This window comes from Rhopalosiphum padi, chromosome 2, assembly GCF_020882245.1.
Source record: "Rhopalosiphum padi isolate XX-2018 chromosome 2, ASM2088224v1, whole genome shotgun sequence".
NCBI lineage: Eukaryota > Metazoa > Arthropoda > Insecta > Hemiptera > Aphididae > Rhopalosiphum > Rhopalosiphum padi.
This window is the reverse complement of record NC_083598.1, coordinates 72,165,210-72,187,741: the sequence shown is the minus strand read 5'-3', so window position 1 is coordinate 72,187,741 and position 22,532 is coordinate 72,165,210. Positions and strand designations below refer to the sequence as shown.

General features: G+C 27.6%; 2 protein-coding genes across 6 annotated transcripts in view; one reads left to right on the top strand and one right to left on the bottom strand.

The window, feature by feature from the left end:
* The window catches only part of LOC132919454 (cytosolic carboxypeptidase 1-like), a 43,354-nt gene that overhangs the window by 13,292 nt on the left and 7,530 nt on the right, over positions 1–22,532 (top strand). For 2 of the 3 annotated variants that reach the window (XM_060981084.1, XM_060981086.1), the window contains 11 exons: positions 60–272; positions 1,087–1,252; positions 1,548–1,631; positions 2,056–2,098; positions 2,255–2,442; positions 3,090–3,212; positions 3,279–3,381; positions 3,448–3,525; positions 4,436–4,732; positions 6,572–6,712; positions 7,333–7,511. In XM_060981084.1, coding sequence (XP_060837067.1) covers positions 60–272; positions 1,087–1,252; positions 1,548–1,631; positions 2,056–2,098; positions 2,255–2,442; positions 3,090–3,212; positions 3,279–3,381; positions 3,448–3,525; positions 4,436–4,732; positions 6,572–6,712; positions 7,333–7,511 — 1,615 coding nt within the window. The remainder of the gene's footprint in view (positions 1–59; positions 273–1,086; positions 1,253–1,547; positions 1,632–2,055; positions 2,099–2,254; positions 2,443–3,089; positions 3,213–3,278; positions 3,382–3,447; positions 3,526–4,435; positions 4,733–6,571; positions 6,713–7,332; positions 7,512–22,532) is intronic. The other variant, XM_060981085.1, reaches the window with a different exon arrangement.
* LOC132919455 (integumentary mucin C.1) lies at positions 7,533–16,225 on the bottom strand. Of its 3 annotated transcripts, none has more exons than XM_060981087.1 (5): positions 15,864–16,225; positions 11,486–11,668; positions 10,348–10,540; positions 10,107–10,262; positions 7,533–8,911 (listed from the first exon to the last, which is right to left on the bottom strand). In XM_060981087.1, exons 1-5 carry the CDS (start codon positions 15,928–15,930, stop codon positions 8,074–8,076), a joined length of 1,437 nt encoding a protein of 478 aa, XP_060837070.1. In that variant the 5' UTR covers positions 15,931–16,225; the 3' UTR covers positions 7,533–8,073. The 3 variants fall into 3 exon arrangements, with proteins under 3 accessions (XP_060837070.1, XP_060837071.1, XP_060837073.1); XM_060981090.1 differs by having other exon boundaries at positions 8,772–8,911; positions 10,096–10,262; XM_060981088.1 differs by lacking the exons at positions 11,486–11,668; positions 15,864–16,225 and having other exon boundaries at positions 10,096–10,262; positions 10,348–10,489.

Here is a 22,532-nt window from a genome sequence, read left to right as displayed (position 1 = left end):
AATCTTAACATATTTATCAAGCATAGCTGTTTACTTTAATTTTGTTAATTGGTTCATAGATAATGGACGGACAGCACTAAGAAAGTCTAACAAATTTAATGTATTATATCAATTCAGCGTTCGCTGCCCGGAAGACCAGGTTTATAATTCTGCCATGTCAAAATTGTGTACAGTTATAAATGTTTGTCAAGAAAAACTACTACTCTTACCTTTAAGTTCAACCCAATCAGCACTTACCTTTAGCTTAGGAGATATAAACCTCAACGATAACGGTAAGTTAAACATTATAATAATTTATTTGAAATAATTGTTTGCTTTATTAATTGAACCAGGATGAATAATATACATATATATTGAAAATATTAATCAACATAATACTTAGCAATACTGTATTTAATACATTTCTAATGATATATAGATAAAATTTGATTAGTTAAACTTTGTTTGTTGTCCAATTTTTTTTAGAAGTGTTTTCAACACACCACATAAAGATTTGGCAACAATATAATTTCATACACTTTTTATTTTCAGAACCACTTACATATTTAAAGTGGATAAAAAAATGATTTCATTATTAATGTCACTTAACAAGTTAAACATAAAATGCATTTTGTGTTTTAAAATTTAAGATACATTAAAATAATAAAATATAACATGAAGACTAGTATTTTAATATGTTGGAATTGATTTGCTTAAATTTGTATGCACCCATCAATGTTTAACATATTATATCAATATATAGTTTAAAGATCGCATAAAAAAAAAACATTAATAATATATTATTTTTTTTAATACTCGTCAAACTTTAAAAAAAACCTTATTGCAATTAAATATAAATTTAAATTAGTTTTTACTATAGATCATATTAGTATTTTACTTTCTTAGTATTAAAATCTATTTATATTATATAATATATAAGGTATAATATATAACTAAAATAATTTAATAATTGTATTGGTTATAAAAAAACTTAATTAATTTGAAATTAAACTTATACATAAATAAAATCGTTATTAACAGCATAATTGTATATTTTTTAATTTACACTTTTTTAATTATCTGATATGTATTTGTTTGAAAATTTAGATTCAGATAAATATGCAGGCTGTGACAGTGACGACAGTGATATCGATGACATTGAAATAGCTGTAGTCCAAAATTTAACGGATCCTTTAATCATTCGAAAACCTGAATCGGTAAAATTTGAAATACCCTTTAATTACTGGAAAGATCGTGATGACCTCATATTAACGTAAGAACGTAATATATATATCTCATAATAATTATTTATGATTAAAAATAAAATATTAGATGCAATAGAGTAATAATTCCATATTCTACAATGTATAATTATATAATGTACCTAAATTGCATACTCAATGCGCCGTACGAATAATATTTGTACAATTATTATTCTCTTAGGTATGTATCTATCGTTATTGAATTAATATTATAAAAATAAACTATTAAGTATTATTATTATTTAACTCAATTTAAAAATAAGTGTTCGTTCTTTCACTATATACATTTATTACATTTTATTACAGGTATGGACGTTTGTTTGCAGAATTCAACAACGAAACGCAAAAACATAATTCAGCCAATAAACTTAAGTTAAATAAATATTTAAAGTAAGCAAAATGTAGATTGGACATACGAGGAAATTATTAAATATTATTGACTAACAGAATTAAATTATTTAATAGGTAAATGCAATCGGCCCACTGTATTGTCGGGCACTGGTACATTTATGATTTATTATTTTATTTGTGGGTGATATTCATAGGTTTATTTAGTTACAACTTGAAAATAAAATATTTTCTTAAACTTAGAAACAAGCCAAAATCAATTTTCATTAAAATATATTAAATTTAGATTGAGTTATTTCCATTGGTCCAATTTAATTGCAAACACCATAAAGTGTATAATGCGGTAAATAAACCGGTTAAGTCTAAATTTGAAGTGTTGATTACATTCTTAAACATTCTCAGAAAATAATATTTCAACCATGAATAAATATTATAAAATTAAGTAATGCTATACTTTTTATTTCAGTAGAATTACACCACTACTAATTGACCATCATTTGATTACGGACGTAAGTTATTTTTAGTTGTTGGTACTTTAATCTAAATAAGTACATTTTGTGTGATATGTATTTTATGATCAATTTTTTTATAATGATAAGTGTTTTTTTAGTTATATAGTATGCTAGCAAAATATAGAAAATTAACGATTTATTTATATTTATCAGAAAAATGAAATTGGGTTGATGGCCAACTTGCGGACATGTCAAACACATAAGGCTGCATATTTAAGTATAGCAAAACGTGTCAACAGCGTCTCCCCTTTCGTTAAAGTCGCCTATCCTGATTGGATAGGATTCATTAATGACGATCAACCACTAGAGTCCTTATATAATAGCGACGTTCACGTTTCCCGGTAAGGACGATTTTTAATAGTTAGTTAAAAATTTTAAATTCAATATACTGCCAACGTTCGTTATTTCTGTTAATAAACATTCATTTCTGCAATTATTATTACTACCTACGAGTTTCAATTATTATTTTACTACAATAAAAAAACCATATATAATATCAATAAAGTATTTTATTTTTACTAGGTTTCTAGTTTCAAAATCATTACAATATGATATTTGATTTTGCTATTTTAAATTATATGTGTAAATCTCTCATAGTGCATATTTATAGTACCTACCTAACTATTAGAAAAAAAAATTTAATCTTTAAAACTATACTTTATTTTTTTAATTTTGAAGGTAACTAATTAATAGTTAGTAATATTATACTCTCCGTATAATGTATAAACAAAGATGTTTATCATTAAGTAGTTTTAAATTTTCGCCATTGGCTAAATCTTTACCATAATAAGTAATTTGAATACAGCCAAGTCTTACAATTTCGATTTAATTTCCAAGGACAAGTTATTTCATTTTTGAATACGTGAAAATTATATGTATTATTTTTATACATAACTGATATATTTTAAACGGAGTAGCTCTCCTAATAGATTTGTGTAATCATTTACTTTTAATTATTAATTTATGTTATAAATTGTAATTTTATTAGCAACAAATTGTTATCGTGCTTAGAGCGTAGCGTGGCCAAACGTCGAGACTCTGGTGATATGATCGTGTATGATTTAGATTATCTATTGGAAAGTGTAAACGACGCTTGCAATTCTCCACAGCAGTAATTAAAAAATCAATAACCGTTTATCTTTGAAATATATACCTAACTGAAAATAATTTTTTTTAGGATATCAAATTATGATGAGCGAAATTTAGGTGTAAAATCAGGGTTTGATTATTTAAATTTTGAATCCCGTTTCGAATGTGGTAATCTTCGAAAAGCTATTAAGGTTAGTATTTTATAGTCAATAAAATGTTGTTATTTTTGTTACTTTAATACTTGATTTTTTATTCAGATTGGTTCTAACGAGTACGATTTGATTTTGAATTCTGACGTAAATTCAATGTCACATAGCCAATGGTTTTACTTTCAAGTACGATTTTAAATTTTAATAATCAAATTTATATGCATTATAACATTGTAATTTATTGATTTTTTAATTATTTGCCATCTATTATAGGTACTTATCTTCTCTTTTGCAATATTATTTTTTATTTCAAATAAACCTTCTGTTTTACTCTGCAAGTCTGAAATCAAGAAAAATTGCAAATTCGTTTTCAATTCTTTTTAAACGTGTATTTTAGTAAAAAAATCTTTTTAATACATATAACACTTTATAAATTATATTTAACTTAATATGTATTCAATTAAAATTTAAAATATTTGCCTTGCGCGATATTCATACTACCTTACTTAGATTTTTATAAATTTTATATATTCTTTTAATGAAATGAATGTATAAATGTCAACATAAAATTGTTAACTAAATCATATAACTTAGATATAATAATTAGTTTCAATGAGACATATAATATAAATAAATTTTTGAAAAAAACTTAGATTATAACTATGTCTATATTATTTTAAATATTTTTTATAAATTCAAGTAAAAGATAATTTTTTAATATTGTTAATTTACATATTATCTTAAAAATCCCAAGAATATTATATTAATATCATTTTTACTTTATTTTTAATGAAATACAATAATATTATTTTCATATTAAGCCTGATTTATAAATGTTGTCACTTACGTAGTCACTTTGGACTGTAGACAGCTACTGCAGTCTGTTGCTGCATACAATTTAAATAAAGTAAATTGTTTTATTGAATTGATTGATTTTAAAATATAGCAATATCTAATCATATGATTAAGTTATGGAGTATTTCTTTATTATAAATGCACATAAAATGAACTAATGTTATTATTATTATCAGTTTTTGTTTAAGCTTATAATGCATTTTATTAGCTGATTTGACTATAATATTTTTCTTTCATTCAGGTATCCAACATGGAGGCACTTAAGCCATATGTATTTAATATAGTAAATATGGAGAAACATAGCTCTCAATACAAAAGTGGCATGCAGCCGATCATGTTTTCGGTGAAAAACTATACTGAGTCAAAGAAAGGCTGGACACGCACTGGAATGGACATTTGTTACTACCGGAATTGTTACAAAAACTGCAATAAGACTCATGGCTCTTACATGACCGCTACTTTTTCAATTCAATTCCCATTCGACCAAGACATATGTTACATAGCATATGTTTATCCGTATACATATTCAAAATTATTGGTAAATATGTTCAATTAACTGTTCGGTAATTATTAAAATTAATTGTTGATTGACAAAAATAGTGAAAAATTACATTACATGTGAAATTCGATACAATGATATTATTTTATAACTGCGCTTTGAGCATAATTTTTAACTTATTTTCGGACGATAAAATCGAACACGATATAATTATAATTATGTATAATATAATAAATGTTATGTATGATTATAGTTATAATCATATTAATGTACGGTAGGTAGGCACATTTATTTATATCGATTATCATGAATTCAAATTTAATTAAATAGTATAAGAAACTGTATTAAAATTTTCAATAATTTGATAACCTTTTATTGTGTTATCATGGTTTAATGTAACACTTAATTATATTCCAACTGGATTTACTTTTATTTGAATCTTATTTTTTACTTTATAAATTATAAAGTACTTAGGTATTACACTTATTTTTGAAAAATTCAATATTTTATTATATATTTTTTCGCGCATTTATAGAAAATCGTTTTTTTAAATCGCTTCCCTACCTCTTTTTCTAAAACTAATTGAATTACAATAATAACATTATATTTTTAAAAAATAATTTTGATTTATAAAGCTTTTTGATCTTAAAAATCAAGTACTTGGGAACGACTAAAAATATTATACGAATCAATAAAAATTTACTAAATTATTATAATTATTATTATTTATTTGGTTAAAAAATATGAAAATATAATACGAATAATAAAAATAAAATGTTTGTTATCGAGCCAATTTATCATTTTGTATGATTTGTACTGGACTCATAACATTTTTTTAATTATTTCTTCATAACTTAATTTTACAATAGAAAAAAATTTATGTTAGTTATTTAAAAAAATTTATTATTTTTTAAACGTAAATTCAAAAAAAGAGTGAGACGTAATTAAAAAAAAAAAATTTTTTTTACTGTATATTTAAAAACAGATTAACAACAATTTTATTTATGTAATAGGTACTTTATGCAGTGAAAAAAACCCGAATAAAATTAAAAGTCATCTTGCCGAAATATTTGGTGTTACCTCATCGTGATCATTTATTGTATAAGTTTTACGGTAAATTACTTGAAATGGAAAAATACAACGTTATTCGCCAGTCATCAAAGTTATTTAACAAATAAATAAATTATGGTTATTCGTTATAATCCTGCAGATATTCACGTTATTTATCAAATAAATATATTATAAACAATATAAACTAGATATTCACGATTCACGAATACGACATACGTGAATTTGGCCCCTCTCCAAAACTAATTTGTTTGATAGTTACGATGTACAGTTGAAGTAAATAAAAAACACTTAATTAAGTAACAATTAACCCCAAAAAAAATTAGGCAGTACTTTAAACATATATAAATAAATAAATCGAAGCACTATCCAATTTTTATTTAAGACGGTGCGTCAACTATACTACAACATCACAAATCTTTGATTTTCTATTCTTAATCTATCTTATTAATGAGTTTACCTGATTCGTTTAGTCATAGAAAAATAGTATAAACATAATTCATAAATATCCCGTATCCAATTATTACTCCCATTTCATACATTTATATTAATTTAATTCACTAAAAAATCAATGTGAATAACCTATATACTCGTAGTACATATTGTAAGACAAATAATGTTGATGACGACAAATGCAGAATAACGTTATATTCCGATATAACGTAATTTATCGAAAAACATACGCTAATATTTATATTCATTTTATAGATAGGGAAACCAGTTAATATTTTGATAACTTTCCTCACAATTGTGTACAAATCTCTCTTATTAATTTTAATTTTAAACATGATTTTTATGTTTATTTTTCAGTACAAATGCTTCAAATGGAAAAATACTGTCGATCCAAATACTACATTATTCCGTGCAAACTGTTTATGTAGATCATTGAATAATAATGAAGTGCCAATTATTACGATTACCTCTATTGAAACCAACGAAAAAAAAATTAAAGTAATTTTATTATATAGTATACCTACAAGAAGACCATCATAACGTTCTATACATTTTTAAATATTATATTACATGTTTTATTTGTGATGAACTATTATAAAATATATTTATTATTATACCTCGAGGAAAATAACTCAAAAATTCATTTAAAAATAATAATAATAATCATACCCAATAATAAAAAATCGATGCAAATATAAAAATTGAATTAAGCAATAGGTAACTATAATGTTAAAATTCAAAATTATATTTACAAAACAAATATCCTAATTGAAAATTATAATTGTATGTCTGTATAACATTTTGACCTAGCTAATAAAGTAAATAATAAATTATCTATGATATAAAGTTATAATAATAGAGCGAAACATTTTACTTAAATATAAATTCAAATTTATTTCACTAATACAACTAGTATATTAATAAAATTATCTGTACATACTACATGTAATAAAACACTATTTTATAGCATTATTAAAATTGGTCTTATTTGTAAGTCTCGTTAATTCATTGAAATATTGGTATCTATAATCTATGTATTAAAATATATGCCACGACTATTGACTATATTAATATATTATTATTACTATATCATGTTTAACGCTATCTTTTCTGTGCAGGATCGACATATTATATACTTGACATCTCGAGTGCATCCTGGCGAGACAAGTTCATCTTGGGTAATTGATGGTGTAATTGACTATCTTTGTGGAAACACAATCACCGCCAAAAAGGCACGGGACACTTATGTGTTTAAAATTGTGCCTATGCTTAACATAGAAGGCGTCATTAATGGATGGTAAGTATACAAAAACACAAATTTGTTTTTAATCACTTGATTTATTCAAAATGATTACCATTAAATATTAAAGTACATTTTTAATAAGTCTAAGAGAGAATCTATAAAAATTAATATATACAAAATAAAATAATAATCGATAGACACAAAAGAATATAATAAGTAAAAACAATAAACAGAATCGGTCTGTCTACTTATTATATTCTTTTATATTATACCGACATGATTTGTTCATTATTTTCATTACTTTTCTAAATAAAATTAAAAAAATATATATAGGTAATCACATGAAATTAAATGTACCACCATTACTCCACGGAATTAAGCACTGAGAACAGATTTTTGTAATTATACATGACTGATTGTAGTGTAGGTAATTCACTACAAATAATAATGACGTGTAGGGAGAAACGCGGAAGAGAGCAACATTTGTACGAAGTCTAGTTTTGTGGATGATTTTTGATTTTCAAATGTCATACGTAATTATTCTATTTAAAAAAAAAAATTTTTTCTTTAAACAAATATAATATTTTAAACGTAGAACTCGCCGATTGATATGAAATTAAGCGACTTCTTGTGATGACTTTTTCAACACTGGTTTCTGTAACATAATGTCTTTGGCCCACGACCACGGTAACTGTAGATCACCGGTAGCTGCAGCGACGTCTTTTGGTTGTTCCAAATCCTTGGTAGATCGAATCTTGTGCGGCACTGCAGTGGCAAAAGCCTTTTCCAACGATTCGAAAGCATACGCGTCGTTGTGCTGTTGTTGATCTCGACGATCTATTTCTTGTTTCCCGCGTTGTTTCACCTCGTTACGTTGATGATGCCTGTGTAGCTGTTGGTCGTGTTCCTGTTGTTCGTACTGTTGTTGATTGTGCATCTGAATGAGTGTCGGAAGTTCAGTGGTAAAATACTGACTGTCCGCTCGTTCATCAGTCGACGGCCGTTCATCCGTTCGTGGTTCACTGGTCGACTGTTGTTCGTCGGTCTGCGACTCTTGATATCCACTTTGCAGTGGTTCGATGGTACTCGCGGGCAACAAATCGTCGACCACCGGACCGGATGTCGTCGAGACCGTCATTTCAGGTTCCGGTTCCGCCGCCCTAGGAGCATCGTTGTCGTTTTCATCGTCGACTTCCGACTTCCGGCGGATGTCGGTAACCACGTAGCCCTCTGCGGCCGCAACGTCGGAGGTCGTAAGCATAATATTGGGCGATACTGGTGTGGTGGTAGTGGTGGTGGCAGGAGTAGTGGTTGTAGTGGTGGTAGTAGTGGTGGGATTACTGGGATTGATGGTAGTAGTGGTGGTGGTAGTAGTTGTCGGAGCGGTAGTGTTTTCCTCCAAAGATAAGTTTGAATGAATTGGGAATGCTGTAGCTTTTTGTTTATAACCAAAACTGAAAAATAAATATACACAACATTGTAATGGACACTTTTTGAGCACCTAAGCGAGTATAGGTAAATGTACGGTTTTACGTCAACAATTTTACAGATGTTAATTCCTGACTATACCATGGTATAAAAAAAACGAATATCGAATATCAGTGGCGACGAATTATAATCGTATGTGGTCCGGATCTGAGATAAATTGAAATATCAAAATAAATTCCGATAAATTAGATGGTCCAAAAGTCTAATATAGCATATATTATATTATATTATCGTCGCATTTTATATTTGGAAATTTATACGTGCTCCTCTGAAATTTGAATCAGTTATTTACTGTGCAGAATGCTTGTTTTTGCGGTTCGTGTGGCTTTGAAAGAATATATTGGTAATCAATACGCACTTTATCGTTGTAAAAAAAATATATTATGGTCGTGACATTTATCATAATGTGAAAATAAAAAGCAATATGTTTAGAATTCTATTTTTTTTACAGATTTTATGTATTTTTTAATTTATACATATTCAATATGTATCAATATACGTAATTCACTTTTGTGCAGGAATAAAATAAAAAAATATGAATATTCACATATTAAAAAGGAATTTAAATATTATATGGAGACCTAACATAAGACAAAATTTTCAAATTATCAAACTAGGCATTTTATATCTTGTCTTTAAAAATATTGTTTTTTCCTAAAACTAAAATAAGACATTTTTATTTTATCCGATATACGTTTATTATGAAAAAATAAAGTAACGTAGTAACAAAACTTGTTTGATAAAAATAATATTTCCGGATATTATGACAGTTCTTATAATTAAAGTTATATTTTTATGAGTATACAAGCCTGTCACAAGATGGTATTGAGGTCATTCTTGAATTCATAAAATGAAAAACGTAAAATTCAATAACTGTATATAAAATAATATTTCATTTTTAAAACGAAAATCATAAACGAATTTGCTATACATAAAATATTATATTACTTTTATGTGTACGTGTACTTATTATACCTACATGGCTACATGTTATACACGTAAATATTATTAGGAAATGAAAAAATACTAAAAAGTAAAAAGTATTAAATATTACGTTATATAAGTGCGATATCGATTTCGAATTTTTTCGAGGATTTATACACGTATATTAGAAGTACATTTTGACCAAGTCTCGACTAATAATTCTCACCTGTAGCTTACCCCTGGCTGGAGGACACCGGAATCGACCCATAGTTGTAATAATAACATCTGGTCTGCTCGCAAATGAAATCCTTCAGGTCTGTACAGTCGGCCGTCACCCAGTCCATGTTAGGCGCTTTAATCGCTACGCATCCATCTCTGGAACCACTTTCACCCCTGAAAAGCGCAAAACGGTTGTTATTTATTTGTGTATTGTTATATTGGTTGTAAGTATTAATTTCACATAGCCATGAAATCACACCTCTTTTTCCTAGCTATGGGCAGTTCCGGTCTAGCGTTCATTTTCAAGTCTTCATTATCCAGACCGTTATTGTCCGGGTTGGGCCGTTTCATTTGGTTGAAAGTTGTGTTGAACGGTAGACCCGTTGACATCCAGATAAGCATGTCAGTGCCCAAGCGGTTTCCAGATGTCCAATAGTCGAATTTGTTGTAACCTTAAAACAATAACAACAAAAATACCTTTTTTACTAATTTACTGGACAGTTTCTATATTTTGACGGTTCTTTCATTTATTTTTCACACGCAATTGTCATTGTTTTTTGTTTGCCATAGAGTTTCATTCGGTACTGAGAGAAATTGAATTTTCATTTATGATTCATGTTTGAACGGTTTGCGATACAGTGTGTTTAGTTTTATATTATATTATAATATTACGTAGTTATTAATGTAAGAATATTATTTTTCTATTAATTAAATTTTCACCACAGTAAAATACATTTCTATACACATCACATATTTTTTCAAATAAATTTCTCCAAATTAAAATCTATTTGTATTTTATATAAATATACAATACACTTGGATAATATTATAAACATGAGTGAAAACTTAAAAATTATAATATACCATGAAAAATAACGCAAAAGTAAAAGAATTTCATACACTGGGCAATACTGTATCTACTTATATTAAATGTCGATATTCCTTATTCTAAACCAACATTTCTGTTCAATCAATTGAATTTAATATATAGTTAAAAATGTTCGATGGTTTTCTCAAAAAAGTTTCAAACCGTCTGTTTATATTATAACTATTCATCATAACCTTCAAGTGTAATTTCAAGAAATGTAAATCAAATACATTTTTATAAATTACAATAAAGTAAAACAATTTAAAATTTCTTTTTATCATTTTCAATAATTTTACTATTACAATTTTGTTTTTGATATTTATTGGTGTTTAAAATCCATAAACTTAAATTTCAGTTTTAGAATCGTATGTTTACATAATTGTCGGAACACAGTTATGTATGTCATTTGTTTACAGAAGTCTGGTATTTATTTACACAGCGTATTTACTCGGTTATTTACTTTTATACCGACCTAAATTATTATAGTGTTTCTCAATAATCTTGGATTAGTAAAAATTGTTATTCTTACCAGCATTTCTTAAGAAATCCGATATTGAGTTTGTTTTTTCCAACGTTTCAAATGAAGCCAATTGCAATCCAATTGATCTGCAATATTCATATGCCAAAAAATAGTTTAATTCCGCTGAATATGGATTCATCCTACTGATGTAGTACTGAGTGCCATCCAACTGTATTGTTGTAATCCTTTGACCTAAACATAAAATAAATTGCTAAAAATAATTAATAAAAAGTAGAATTATTGTCCATATTTTTTTACTACGCATACCTATAATATTATTATGTATTTACAGTTTAGTATAATAGGTATTTTTACCAACTAAGTTAATAATGATGGCTAATGGAAATGTGAGATCATTTCAAGTTGTATAATTTGTAAATGTATGTTATATATTTATAGAATTTAGTAAATGTCTATTTAATTTAATATAATCTCATTGTTTAATTTGATACCTAAAAAAAATATAATATTTTCAGGATGTTACGCATTTTTAAAAATAAATATATTGTTTATTTTTATTCCCTAACTTTAATGTTTTCATCCAAATCATTTCGGTTTTTAATTTTTATAAATAATTGTATTCAATCGAGAAAATATATAATTAATAATTAATTTTAATATAAATATCAAATGTTGTCTACTTTGCAATTATGAAAATGTATAAATTCATATTTTTGACACCCGATGTGGTTTTGTTTTTAACTAATGGCTTATCGTGTTTTTTTATTTGTTTTTGTTCTCTCTGTAATTGCTTGCCGTCCCAGTATGTCCTTGAAAAATGTCCGGCTATTAATCCTTCTGAAGGGCAAATCGCGTTTTGTCTTCTTCAGACTAGCGCACAAAAAGTATTACGCACAGCTTGGTGTTATATAGAGAAATTAATTTTTTTTACATCTGCAAAATAAAAACTTCTCCAGACTGTTTGTCGGTCCCTCACATAAAATAATTTATTACTTGCATTAGCAAGCCTTAATATTCCTTTCGTTCAAATCGCTAATAATATTTAATAGGTTAGGCTGGGATTGTAAAAAATAAAAAATATGTATAATGTATATGGTCAGTATGTGAATAAATTTTCCTGTCTTATAAGTTATACCTATCTTTAATGTTAATTTAATACACTAATTTTAACTAAAACATATTATATTTTTTTTAAACTTAATAATATTTTATAAATTTATAAAAATAAAATGTTAAACTAAACTAAAATTAATTGGCTTTATGGTTTAAAAAAAAAAAATGTAAAAAAACTATTTGATTAAAAAAATGTCATATTATATTATTATGAAATATACGTTAATAGTTAATAATAAATTTGATTTATATTTTAAGTAATACATTATTTCGGGAAATATTTTTATTCTCACAGTATTACATCTTAAACAATTTTAAGTTCAAATATTTACTATGCTGATTCTTTGAAATTTTTATTATGATTTTTATTATTTTGAAGTCGTTGTATAAATTTTAGGTGTTACATATTGTATAAGAAATCAAAACATTACTATTTATATTGGTTAATATTACTTTAGAGATTTTTTTAATTTCATTATAATTAAGGCTAAAAAGAGTATTTACATAATATACTTTTATATACGTCATTTTTAGTAATAATTAAAACGTAACTGCAACATATTAATAATCATATAAATCTTTTTATAATACTTCAATACTTGATATTATATACAAAAACCAGAAACAAAGGTGTTATTACCGCGGCCAAGAGTGAGTGGAAAATGGATACATATTAATATTCTATCCAATTATTAAAAATATCACTTACAGTAAATTACAATATTTTGAAAAATTTCAATTTTCAATACTTTGATCATCACTTATCGTTATAAAAAAAATTAGACAAAAAGGAACATCCACAAAGAAATCATAATTTGCTATTTAATTATGATAATAATAGATATGATTATGTAATCGATAAAAGGGTTGATAGAATTCCACCGCATATATCCTAAGGATATGCTGTTTACTTCAAACACAGGGTCTTAAATACAATATACTTGTATCATTAATAATAAAAATAAAATGAATACAATACAATTGTATTATTGTATTATTGTTTTATTATACCTGTCGCAGTATTACATTTTAAAAAGCCTGCCCAACAGGTATATCATGTATGTATATCATTTATTATTTCATTCTAACCAAACTGAATCATTATACTACATTTTAATTTGTTTTTTTTTTATATGAGCATTCTTTTAAAAATACATGATTATAATATGACAGACCACTGGACGAGATGAAAAATTGTTATCTAAAAAAATAGTCTTGTGGCTATTGTATTTATAATCGAATACAAATAATCTTAAAACTTAAACCCGATTTAGTTAATTATCTTTTCATTAATTTTGATATTAAGGTATTCTAATATTCTCAGAAATAAATAACCCCTATTGATGATGATCATATTATTATTATTTTAATATTTCTAATTTCTATAACACGACATATTTTTAATACTGTGGTATATTTCGAACAGACCTTTAAAATAGCTTGGGAACATTAATATTTCTTTATGCATATACCTACGAAATTTTCAAAATAATAAATATTTTGAAGATATTCTTTTGTGCTGAGGCTATGATAGATACAAACAATTGTAATGGTTCTAAACGTTATATTCTTCGAAGGTCACGAGCCCTCACAGCATTGTTTTCAGTACCTAGCGTTTTCCACTACACATTATACGAAGCTGGTGCTATTATTTAATTAAAACGTTATTATTATTTTTGTTATAACTATTGCTGGATGTAAATTAATTTTTAACGACGGTACCACGTACATACATTAAAAATAATAATAAAAGTAACAAAAAATTAGTCACCCATCACATACGATTCGCTCCTTTGACTTTTCTTCATACCCCGTCGTTATATATTACATGTCTACATAGGATGTGGTTTTTTGTTTCTGCATAATATACGTCATAATGATGTTAAAATGACCCTAACGGCTTAACAACTGTCGGTATGTATACAAAGGGAACATAATATTAACCAACTATATTTTATCTTGTAATCACACTTTTTTTTTTTATTATTAAAATCTATGATTATAGAATATTAATTATTATAAACAAATGTATATTCATTGACATTTGTCATTCGTCAGATTTTTTTAAAGAACATTATCAATAATATGTACATTAATATAAATTTCAAAAACAACGTATACTTTTAGTGCACTCTGTACAACCTAACCTATCGTGTATTCGTGTGGCTTCCGTTTTCAAGAAGATCTAGATATACGTATTTTCGTGTAAACACTAAACAGGAAGTTGTGTGGAACAGTGTAGCATTATTTTTTTTTAGTTTTTTTAACGTAACCTTCAGCTACGTTATATTGTGTAAGTATTTAAAACGTTAGCGGTTCAAAACGAGATAGAATATTGAAGAATTTACACTAAATTTTATACTTTGTTTATGGTGTTTACAATACATTCACACACCAACAATATGCTATATAATATTTAAAATTAAACAACTCCTAACTATAAAATTATAAGTTAGTATATATAGTACTCTTTCTTATTATTTTATCTCTAATTTTAAGTAATGAAAAAGTTATAAACTCGATTGAATTTTAAATTTTATCACTGGAAAATTAAAAAATACCCACCATTAAAGTCTTCAGGACAAGTTTAAACTTAAAAGTGGATAATAATAAAAAATAAATAAATGTATTTATCAATTTAATATTATTATTCAGAAAATTAATATTTTCCCAAAGCTCGTTAAATAATCAAAATATTAGGTAGGTATGTAGTTATAATCTTATATTTATACAACACTTAAAGTTGAAATACTTAAAATTAACATACATATTATCTATAATTTACAAAAAACTCTCATATCTCCCGATCTCCGCATATATAGATATAATATCGAGTTATACATTCTAAACGATTGTATAAGATAAATTTTCTATCATAGAAAAGCTGGAAAAAATTAAACCTACTTAGTGAGATCTCGGAGAATATTGCACATTTATACTCATAAACCCTAGTCGTACATTTTGGGGAATTGGAGGCTTAGCCCTACCTTTAAACTCCTAACCCCCCTACCCGCCGGTTTTTAACCATATTTACACATATGCTATAGACATAATTCCATAATACTAATTATAGGTTTATAATAGGCCTATCTTTATACCAATTATACATTTAAACTATATAAACCGATTATAATACGATTATATAATCGATATTATACGAGAATATACCAATATAGCTCAAAGGTATAGCTCCGGAATCGGTTACCGGAGATTCACGTTAAATACAACAAATATTTTACTTAGTAATAACCGTCCAACGCAAATTAGCATAGTATAATAATTAAAACAATAATTATATATATAATATACTGACCTGCCGCAAACCATGCGAATACTGTGACCACGGTCAAAGCGACCCGTGTTGAACCGGCGGTAATCATGACGATTTGCAGTCGTATGTCTATCGTCAAAACAGCTACTGTTTAATATTGTATTCGTATTCTGCCGGTTGACAATAATATTATAATTTAATAATATTATTATTTAGCTCCTCCGGGACGAGTTCGTGCGCAATGGCAGTATTACGTTTGTGCGGGTGGGCGAACACTGGAGCGTGTAATACAATAAATATTATATTATTCACGGTCGTCGTCCGTGAGTGGTGTGGTCCGGCAGAAGTGTGCGCGTGTGTGTTTATACGATCGTGTGCGACGGTTAACTGCGCTTGAAGACTGGCCCGCGTGCGAGTGTGGACGTTACCCCCTCCTCACACCCCGCGTGAACTTAAGTCGGTTGTGAGTTTTTGTGTATTGTATGTATGTGTGTGTGTGTGTGTGTATGTGTGTATGTGTGGAAGAAGCGCAATGCCCCCAAACTGACGCCGCGCGGCACAGCCCTGTGTGATGATGATGGTCTCGCCTATTGTTCGTTCCAGCCAAACCCTCTCATGACATACGAGTGCACGTACCTATATACTCATAATATCATAATAGTCGGGTGAAAAAAAATGAAGAAAACTATTGCCTTGTGCCTTACACCCGACGCCGTGTTCTGCGTGGGCGGTAAACCTCGAGGGGGGGCGCCATACTTCACTCTACACGGGGTCATCGGGTTTGATTTAAGGGTTCTCTATTCTTTTCGTAATGTATTATATTATAATTTATAATGGTCAGACGGTTCAAAAAATGTTATTTATTACTCCGTCCACGATGACCATCGTCAAAGTCACCACACCGTTCAACTGAATATACCAGGTTTTTTTTTAATCACAGTGATGACTTCGTGTATTTGGTTCAGTGCTCTATACGTTAGATTATTCATCTCTCCTCGTATATACTACATAGATACTCTACTTGCAGTATTACAAGTGGAATTCCCTTGGAGACAATTTTCGAAAATCATTGACTGTTAAAAAAAAACCATTTCATGATCACATGGTCTCAATATTTGTTTTCGCGTTAACTGCTGCTATTTCAATTTTTGCAAGACATTAATCATATATATATTATGTATTAGTCGATATTTATTTATTTTAACCGATCAATACCATATTTTATTAATACTTTGGTTTTTAAAAAGGAATTGGTTTTACTTCCAGTAAACGTTTTACGATCTAGTTTTTTTTATTAGTTTTACGGAATTTAAACTATTTTTGTGTACACAGTTAAAGCAACGTACACCCCTTTTTTTAAAATATGAAATACCTTAGTCATAATAATATTGTCGTCTTATTTCATTATTGGTTTAGCCAAAGCCACACGAGTCGTTTCGTCGTCATTGGTTTCGGTAGTTTTTTTTTCTTTGAACAATTACTGTCAAACATCAATATTCATTGAATGTTTTCCGTAATAATTATAGCCAAGAGTTACTTAAACGTGACATGAGAAACGTTATATTTCTGTCCATTCGTATAATATATAATATAAGTTATATAATTATATTATATATGCGAGGTGAACAAATGCTTACTTTATGTTTATGGAAAAATTAAACTGGGAATGAAACGAGTGCCAGTTATGTGTAGAGATTCAATTCGTTTGAACCATTGTTATTCACATTGTAACAACTAAATCAGACATAGTGTAATATTTAATTAGTTTTTATGTTTATATACGATTTTTTTATCTTCTAACATTGTAAATCATTATTAAAATAACAAACGATGCAATCAATAATCGTTGTAATAAGTATAATTTTTAATTACATGTAAAATAAATGTAAAGCACGTCAAATTATTAATATTAGTATAAATTATTATGACAATCTACATTTAGTCGACATGTATTATTGTTACATCCATTATGAACATTTATTATTAAGGTATAATATTATAAAAATCAAACAAAAATAAATCATTGCCTGGTAATAAATACTAGTGTCGAGTGGTATATTATAGGCTGATTCAAATTTCAAACCAAATTAAATTTATTTCTAATTACATTTTAAGTAAATTAATATCAATATTTATAAATTAAATTAATTTATGCATTTATTAGCAGTGGATGGGGAGTTTCACTGATTATCAACATGAAGCGTAAATACTACCCTCCCGTATAAATCAATGAATTTAAATAACGTCAAATTATTTTATCTTAGTATAGTTTCAAATAAAAAATAATTATGTAACATTTCAAAGAAATATTGAGCATTTTTCATTTTTTGATAAGCGCCATTATTAATATTTAATATTATATTAATTATATTCAATTATCAATACGAAATAAGTCATGTTTCAAAGGTTACAATATTCATCAATCCCATTATTTATGCATATAATATATTACTCTACGATGTGCACACATTATGCAAACTCTATCTCACGAGAAAATAAGAAAACGATTGAAAAAAAAATGATGATAATAAAAACTACACGCTCAGCTTACAACGAGCCGGTATTTATTTGTTTATTTTTTTCCATTGCACCCCGCGTATTATAAAAATGTGTGCAGTTGTGTGTACTTACATTTTTTTTCAACAAGTTTCTGTAATATGTATGCGCGTGTTTGGATAACCGTCCCTATGGCTGCGATGCTCGCCGAACGCGTGTGCATGCATATTGTACACGCACGCACACATATATTATACGTACACTTGTGTACTGGAGCGTATATACTATACACCTATGTGCGCGTACAGTTCTTAGAGAGAGATAAGTGTGCATTGTTCTATACACACACGGACACATATAGCCGGGTAATTAGCATCGTCGCGTTACATCATCGTGCGGGTATAAATTACTCTTCTATATGTATATATAAGATGTATTATATTTACTTGTATGCGTGTGTGTGTGTGTGTGTGTGTGTGTCCAGGTATATACCTAATATTATATTGCCTCGTGTGTGTCCACGAGCGGCCATCCACCGCCGGTTCGGCGACCTTTTCGACGTATTTCGTGTCCAGCGATTTTTTTTCGCTCTTCCCTACCCATTCCACCGCGCCGTCAGCTTCTCGTTCTGCGCTTTTCTGATTCTCACGAGCGCCTCCCGGCGCCCGTACGACGAACACGACCGAAAACGTAATCAGTAACAAACTAATGTAAGCAATAATAACTATTATAATATATTATTATAGGTGATAATAGGTTTATTAACCGTGTGTTTAACGGTCCGCGAGACGATATCCAGAAGCCACAGCCGAACGCAAAAAGTCGTCAAGTAGGTAGGTAGATATGTGCAGTATAGACAGATCACGAGTGCGTACTCAATAGATGGTTTTAGTGTTAGAAACTGTCGTGTCCCTGAATTATTTTGGATATATAGGATAGCACCACGGCGATTTTAGCCATAATTTAAAACGTAATTATTATATTTATAATGAGACTTCAAACTTAAAATTTCTGATAATTCTTATACATGTATATATGTGTGTGTATGTGTGTGTGTGAGAGAGAGAGAGAGAGAGAGAGAGTATGATACACTATAGATGTATAAGATTAGTAATTCTTGTTTTATTTCATATGTATACCAGTAAGTCACAGTCATATAGGTACAATGGCAGTCTACAACTATATCAGGAAATACGTAATATTTTAATAATTTCATAAATTATATGTTTTGCTTATGCATCGTCTTCGGTTCCGATGTGTGATATTTTTACAGTTATAACTGTGTCTATAGACATAAATAATAAATACCAATATACAAATACTATATTGAGCTACAATATCATAATTCATTATGGTAATCCAGCAAAAAATGCAATTACAGAGCCTTATCGAAAAAAAAAAAATTATAGCACGGCCCGGTCCTTTAGAAGAACTTATTTTTTATTGCACGATTAGTTAAATAATACACCTTCAAAATATTAACCGCAACACACAAAATAACCTTAGACAATTTTCTTTCTAAATTATCTAATCGGACTGTAAAAAAATCCATCTAAAGTTGTGTAGAGGGAGTTGGGCTCGACCTAACCACTAGATCCTACCCGCCTCGACTGTAATACAAGCAGGTCTCATTTTAATAATTATCATCGATTATTGTTTACTATTATGCCATTATACCTGCCTGAAAAAATAACCATCACTTTAACGGTGCTGTAGCAGGTGCGTATTGAGTGCTATAGTTGATTATACATGTACAGCATGTACTTATCGATCGATGACTCTATACTTTTAATTTGTATTGCGTATATCGGCTGGTTTATATTACTATAATATAACGGAAACGCTAACGAGCTAATATAATATAGGTGCGAATAATATATTAAATTATAAATTAAAATCCGTTGTTTGTTTCCGTTTTAACGTCATATGACTCGCTAAAATATTGATCACTGCGCCATTCATCGTGTTTTAGCATACGTTTGCCTCGCGTTATTCCATCCATGATGATCCATCTCGTTTATTGTGTACCTACTCAGTGATGAGATTTTATAGTAATTTTACATAATATTATAAACGATTTTTCTACAAACAATGTATTTCAAATTTAAATATATTAACTATATATGTGTTAACGTTGATCGTTCTGTTTATTGTGTTCTGTCCTCTTGCCTGGAATTGCTATAGTAATAATATATAATATTAATATTTTCTCAACATCTTAACTTCAAACGCTCATAAAAAAATAATGTAGTGCCGTGTTCTATGCTGAACATTTTTTTAAAAATTATTGTAAGAATAACTTATAAAGAATCTTGTGTTAAATTTTCAATCTTTAAATATTAAAAATATGAATTTTATGCATTTTTAATTACAAAAAATGTTTGCAAATGTTCGTGATTTTATCAAATTTCTCCAAAATTTGAACTCTGAACAGTCTGAACACATATAAAAAATAAAAAAATCGAATTAAAAACAACTAACTTTTTATTGATTATTCAAGATGTTTGACTTACAAAAACAATTATCAACATGCAAAAATATTTAAAAAGTCGAAAATTTCAAATGCCTATAAGTAGTTAAAGAGAAAAACTGTTTTTGCTAATTTGCTGCAAATTATATCATATTATTTATAAGATGATATAATATACATATTTGGTGGATATTTCAATTATCTTCACTTAATTATATTCCTCTAATAAACCTTAATCTAAATAAAGAAGACTAAATAAGAATTTTTTATGCTTTTCTGCTCCAAAACGAGATATCAGATATAAAAAATAAAGAATATATTATAATAAAGCTAATAGATTCATCACTAAAAATCTAATACACATAATTAGTACTGTTACTTGAACCTATGAAAATAATATAATAGTATGGGTAGAACCTTGAACCTACAAAAACTATGTAATACAAAATGGATATAATAAATAGTATAGTCACACTTTAATATCTCTTTTTTCAATAGTTAATTTTTAGCTTTAAAATTAATTATACTAATATTATAATATCTAAGCCACACATAATTTAAATAAAAGTTAAGTATTGACGGTTATTCATTTAAAATAAAATAGATAATTAGAAAAAAATACATTAGTTTATAAGTAAAGTATAATATAATATAATCAAATATATTTTAAGTTATACATGACACATTGTACATAGCTAATATTTTACAAAATATTTTTGATTTACAAAACTCCACATTTTTTTAATTATTTTATTTGTCTATTTTATGTTTAAAACAGAATGCCAATTTTACTAACATTCTGATTTGCAGGGTAAATATCTATCAATCCATTTATAGTTCTAATTTTCTACCAAAAACATCCTTCGAAATGGAAGATTGATACTTTTTCACTGTTACATATAAAAGTGTCTTTAGATTCAAACACAATATAAAAATGAAATTAATGAAAGTAAATTGATGAAATGGATGAATTAAATTTGAATTAAATGGTAATCGTTTTATATAAAAATAGTCTGAGCTGAGATTTGAGTAAGATTGATTAAAGAATCAGCCTTTTTTTTCTGGGAATATAGCCATCATATAGGTCCTTCGATGATATGTAAAATGTGGTTCTCTAAGACATAAAATGCAATTTTTAAATTAAAAATGCTTGAGTACACTTCAGTACTTCACATACTACTAAATATAAGTAATTGTGTATTCTTCTAACGAATAGTAAAAATAGTAAGTTAATATTCATGTAGGTAGGAAGTTTATAATATTATGTATTTAAATTTCATTAATTCACAATGTCTAGACTACCCTTCGATATTTGATCTTGGGTTTATTTTTCTTTTATAATTTTCACGTCTGATTTGGTGTGTACAACGGAAGTCCGCCCGACGGGTTGACTATAACATGTACACTTGTTTAGCATTTTTAAATCACTCGTCATTGTAGGATCAAAACGCGTGTGTCTCAAGTTAATATTTACATAACATAGGCGAGTAAAATGCATTTTTGTACATATTATGATATGCATTGTATATTGTCTTCCCACCGTATTTATCTATTGAAATAAGTCAAATCACGAGTTGTCCACCATGGCTATGAATACCTATAATAATATAATAATAATCGTATAAGGATTTTTTTTCCATTCTTGTTACATTGTACATAATATAACCTTGGGGTTGTTCAAACTCTCTTAGCGTACTCGTCGAACGCCGGGGATAAATCTTCGCTAGCGGACGTGAATTGGGTAT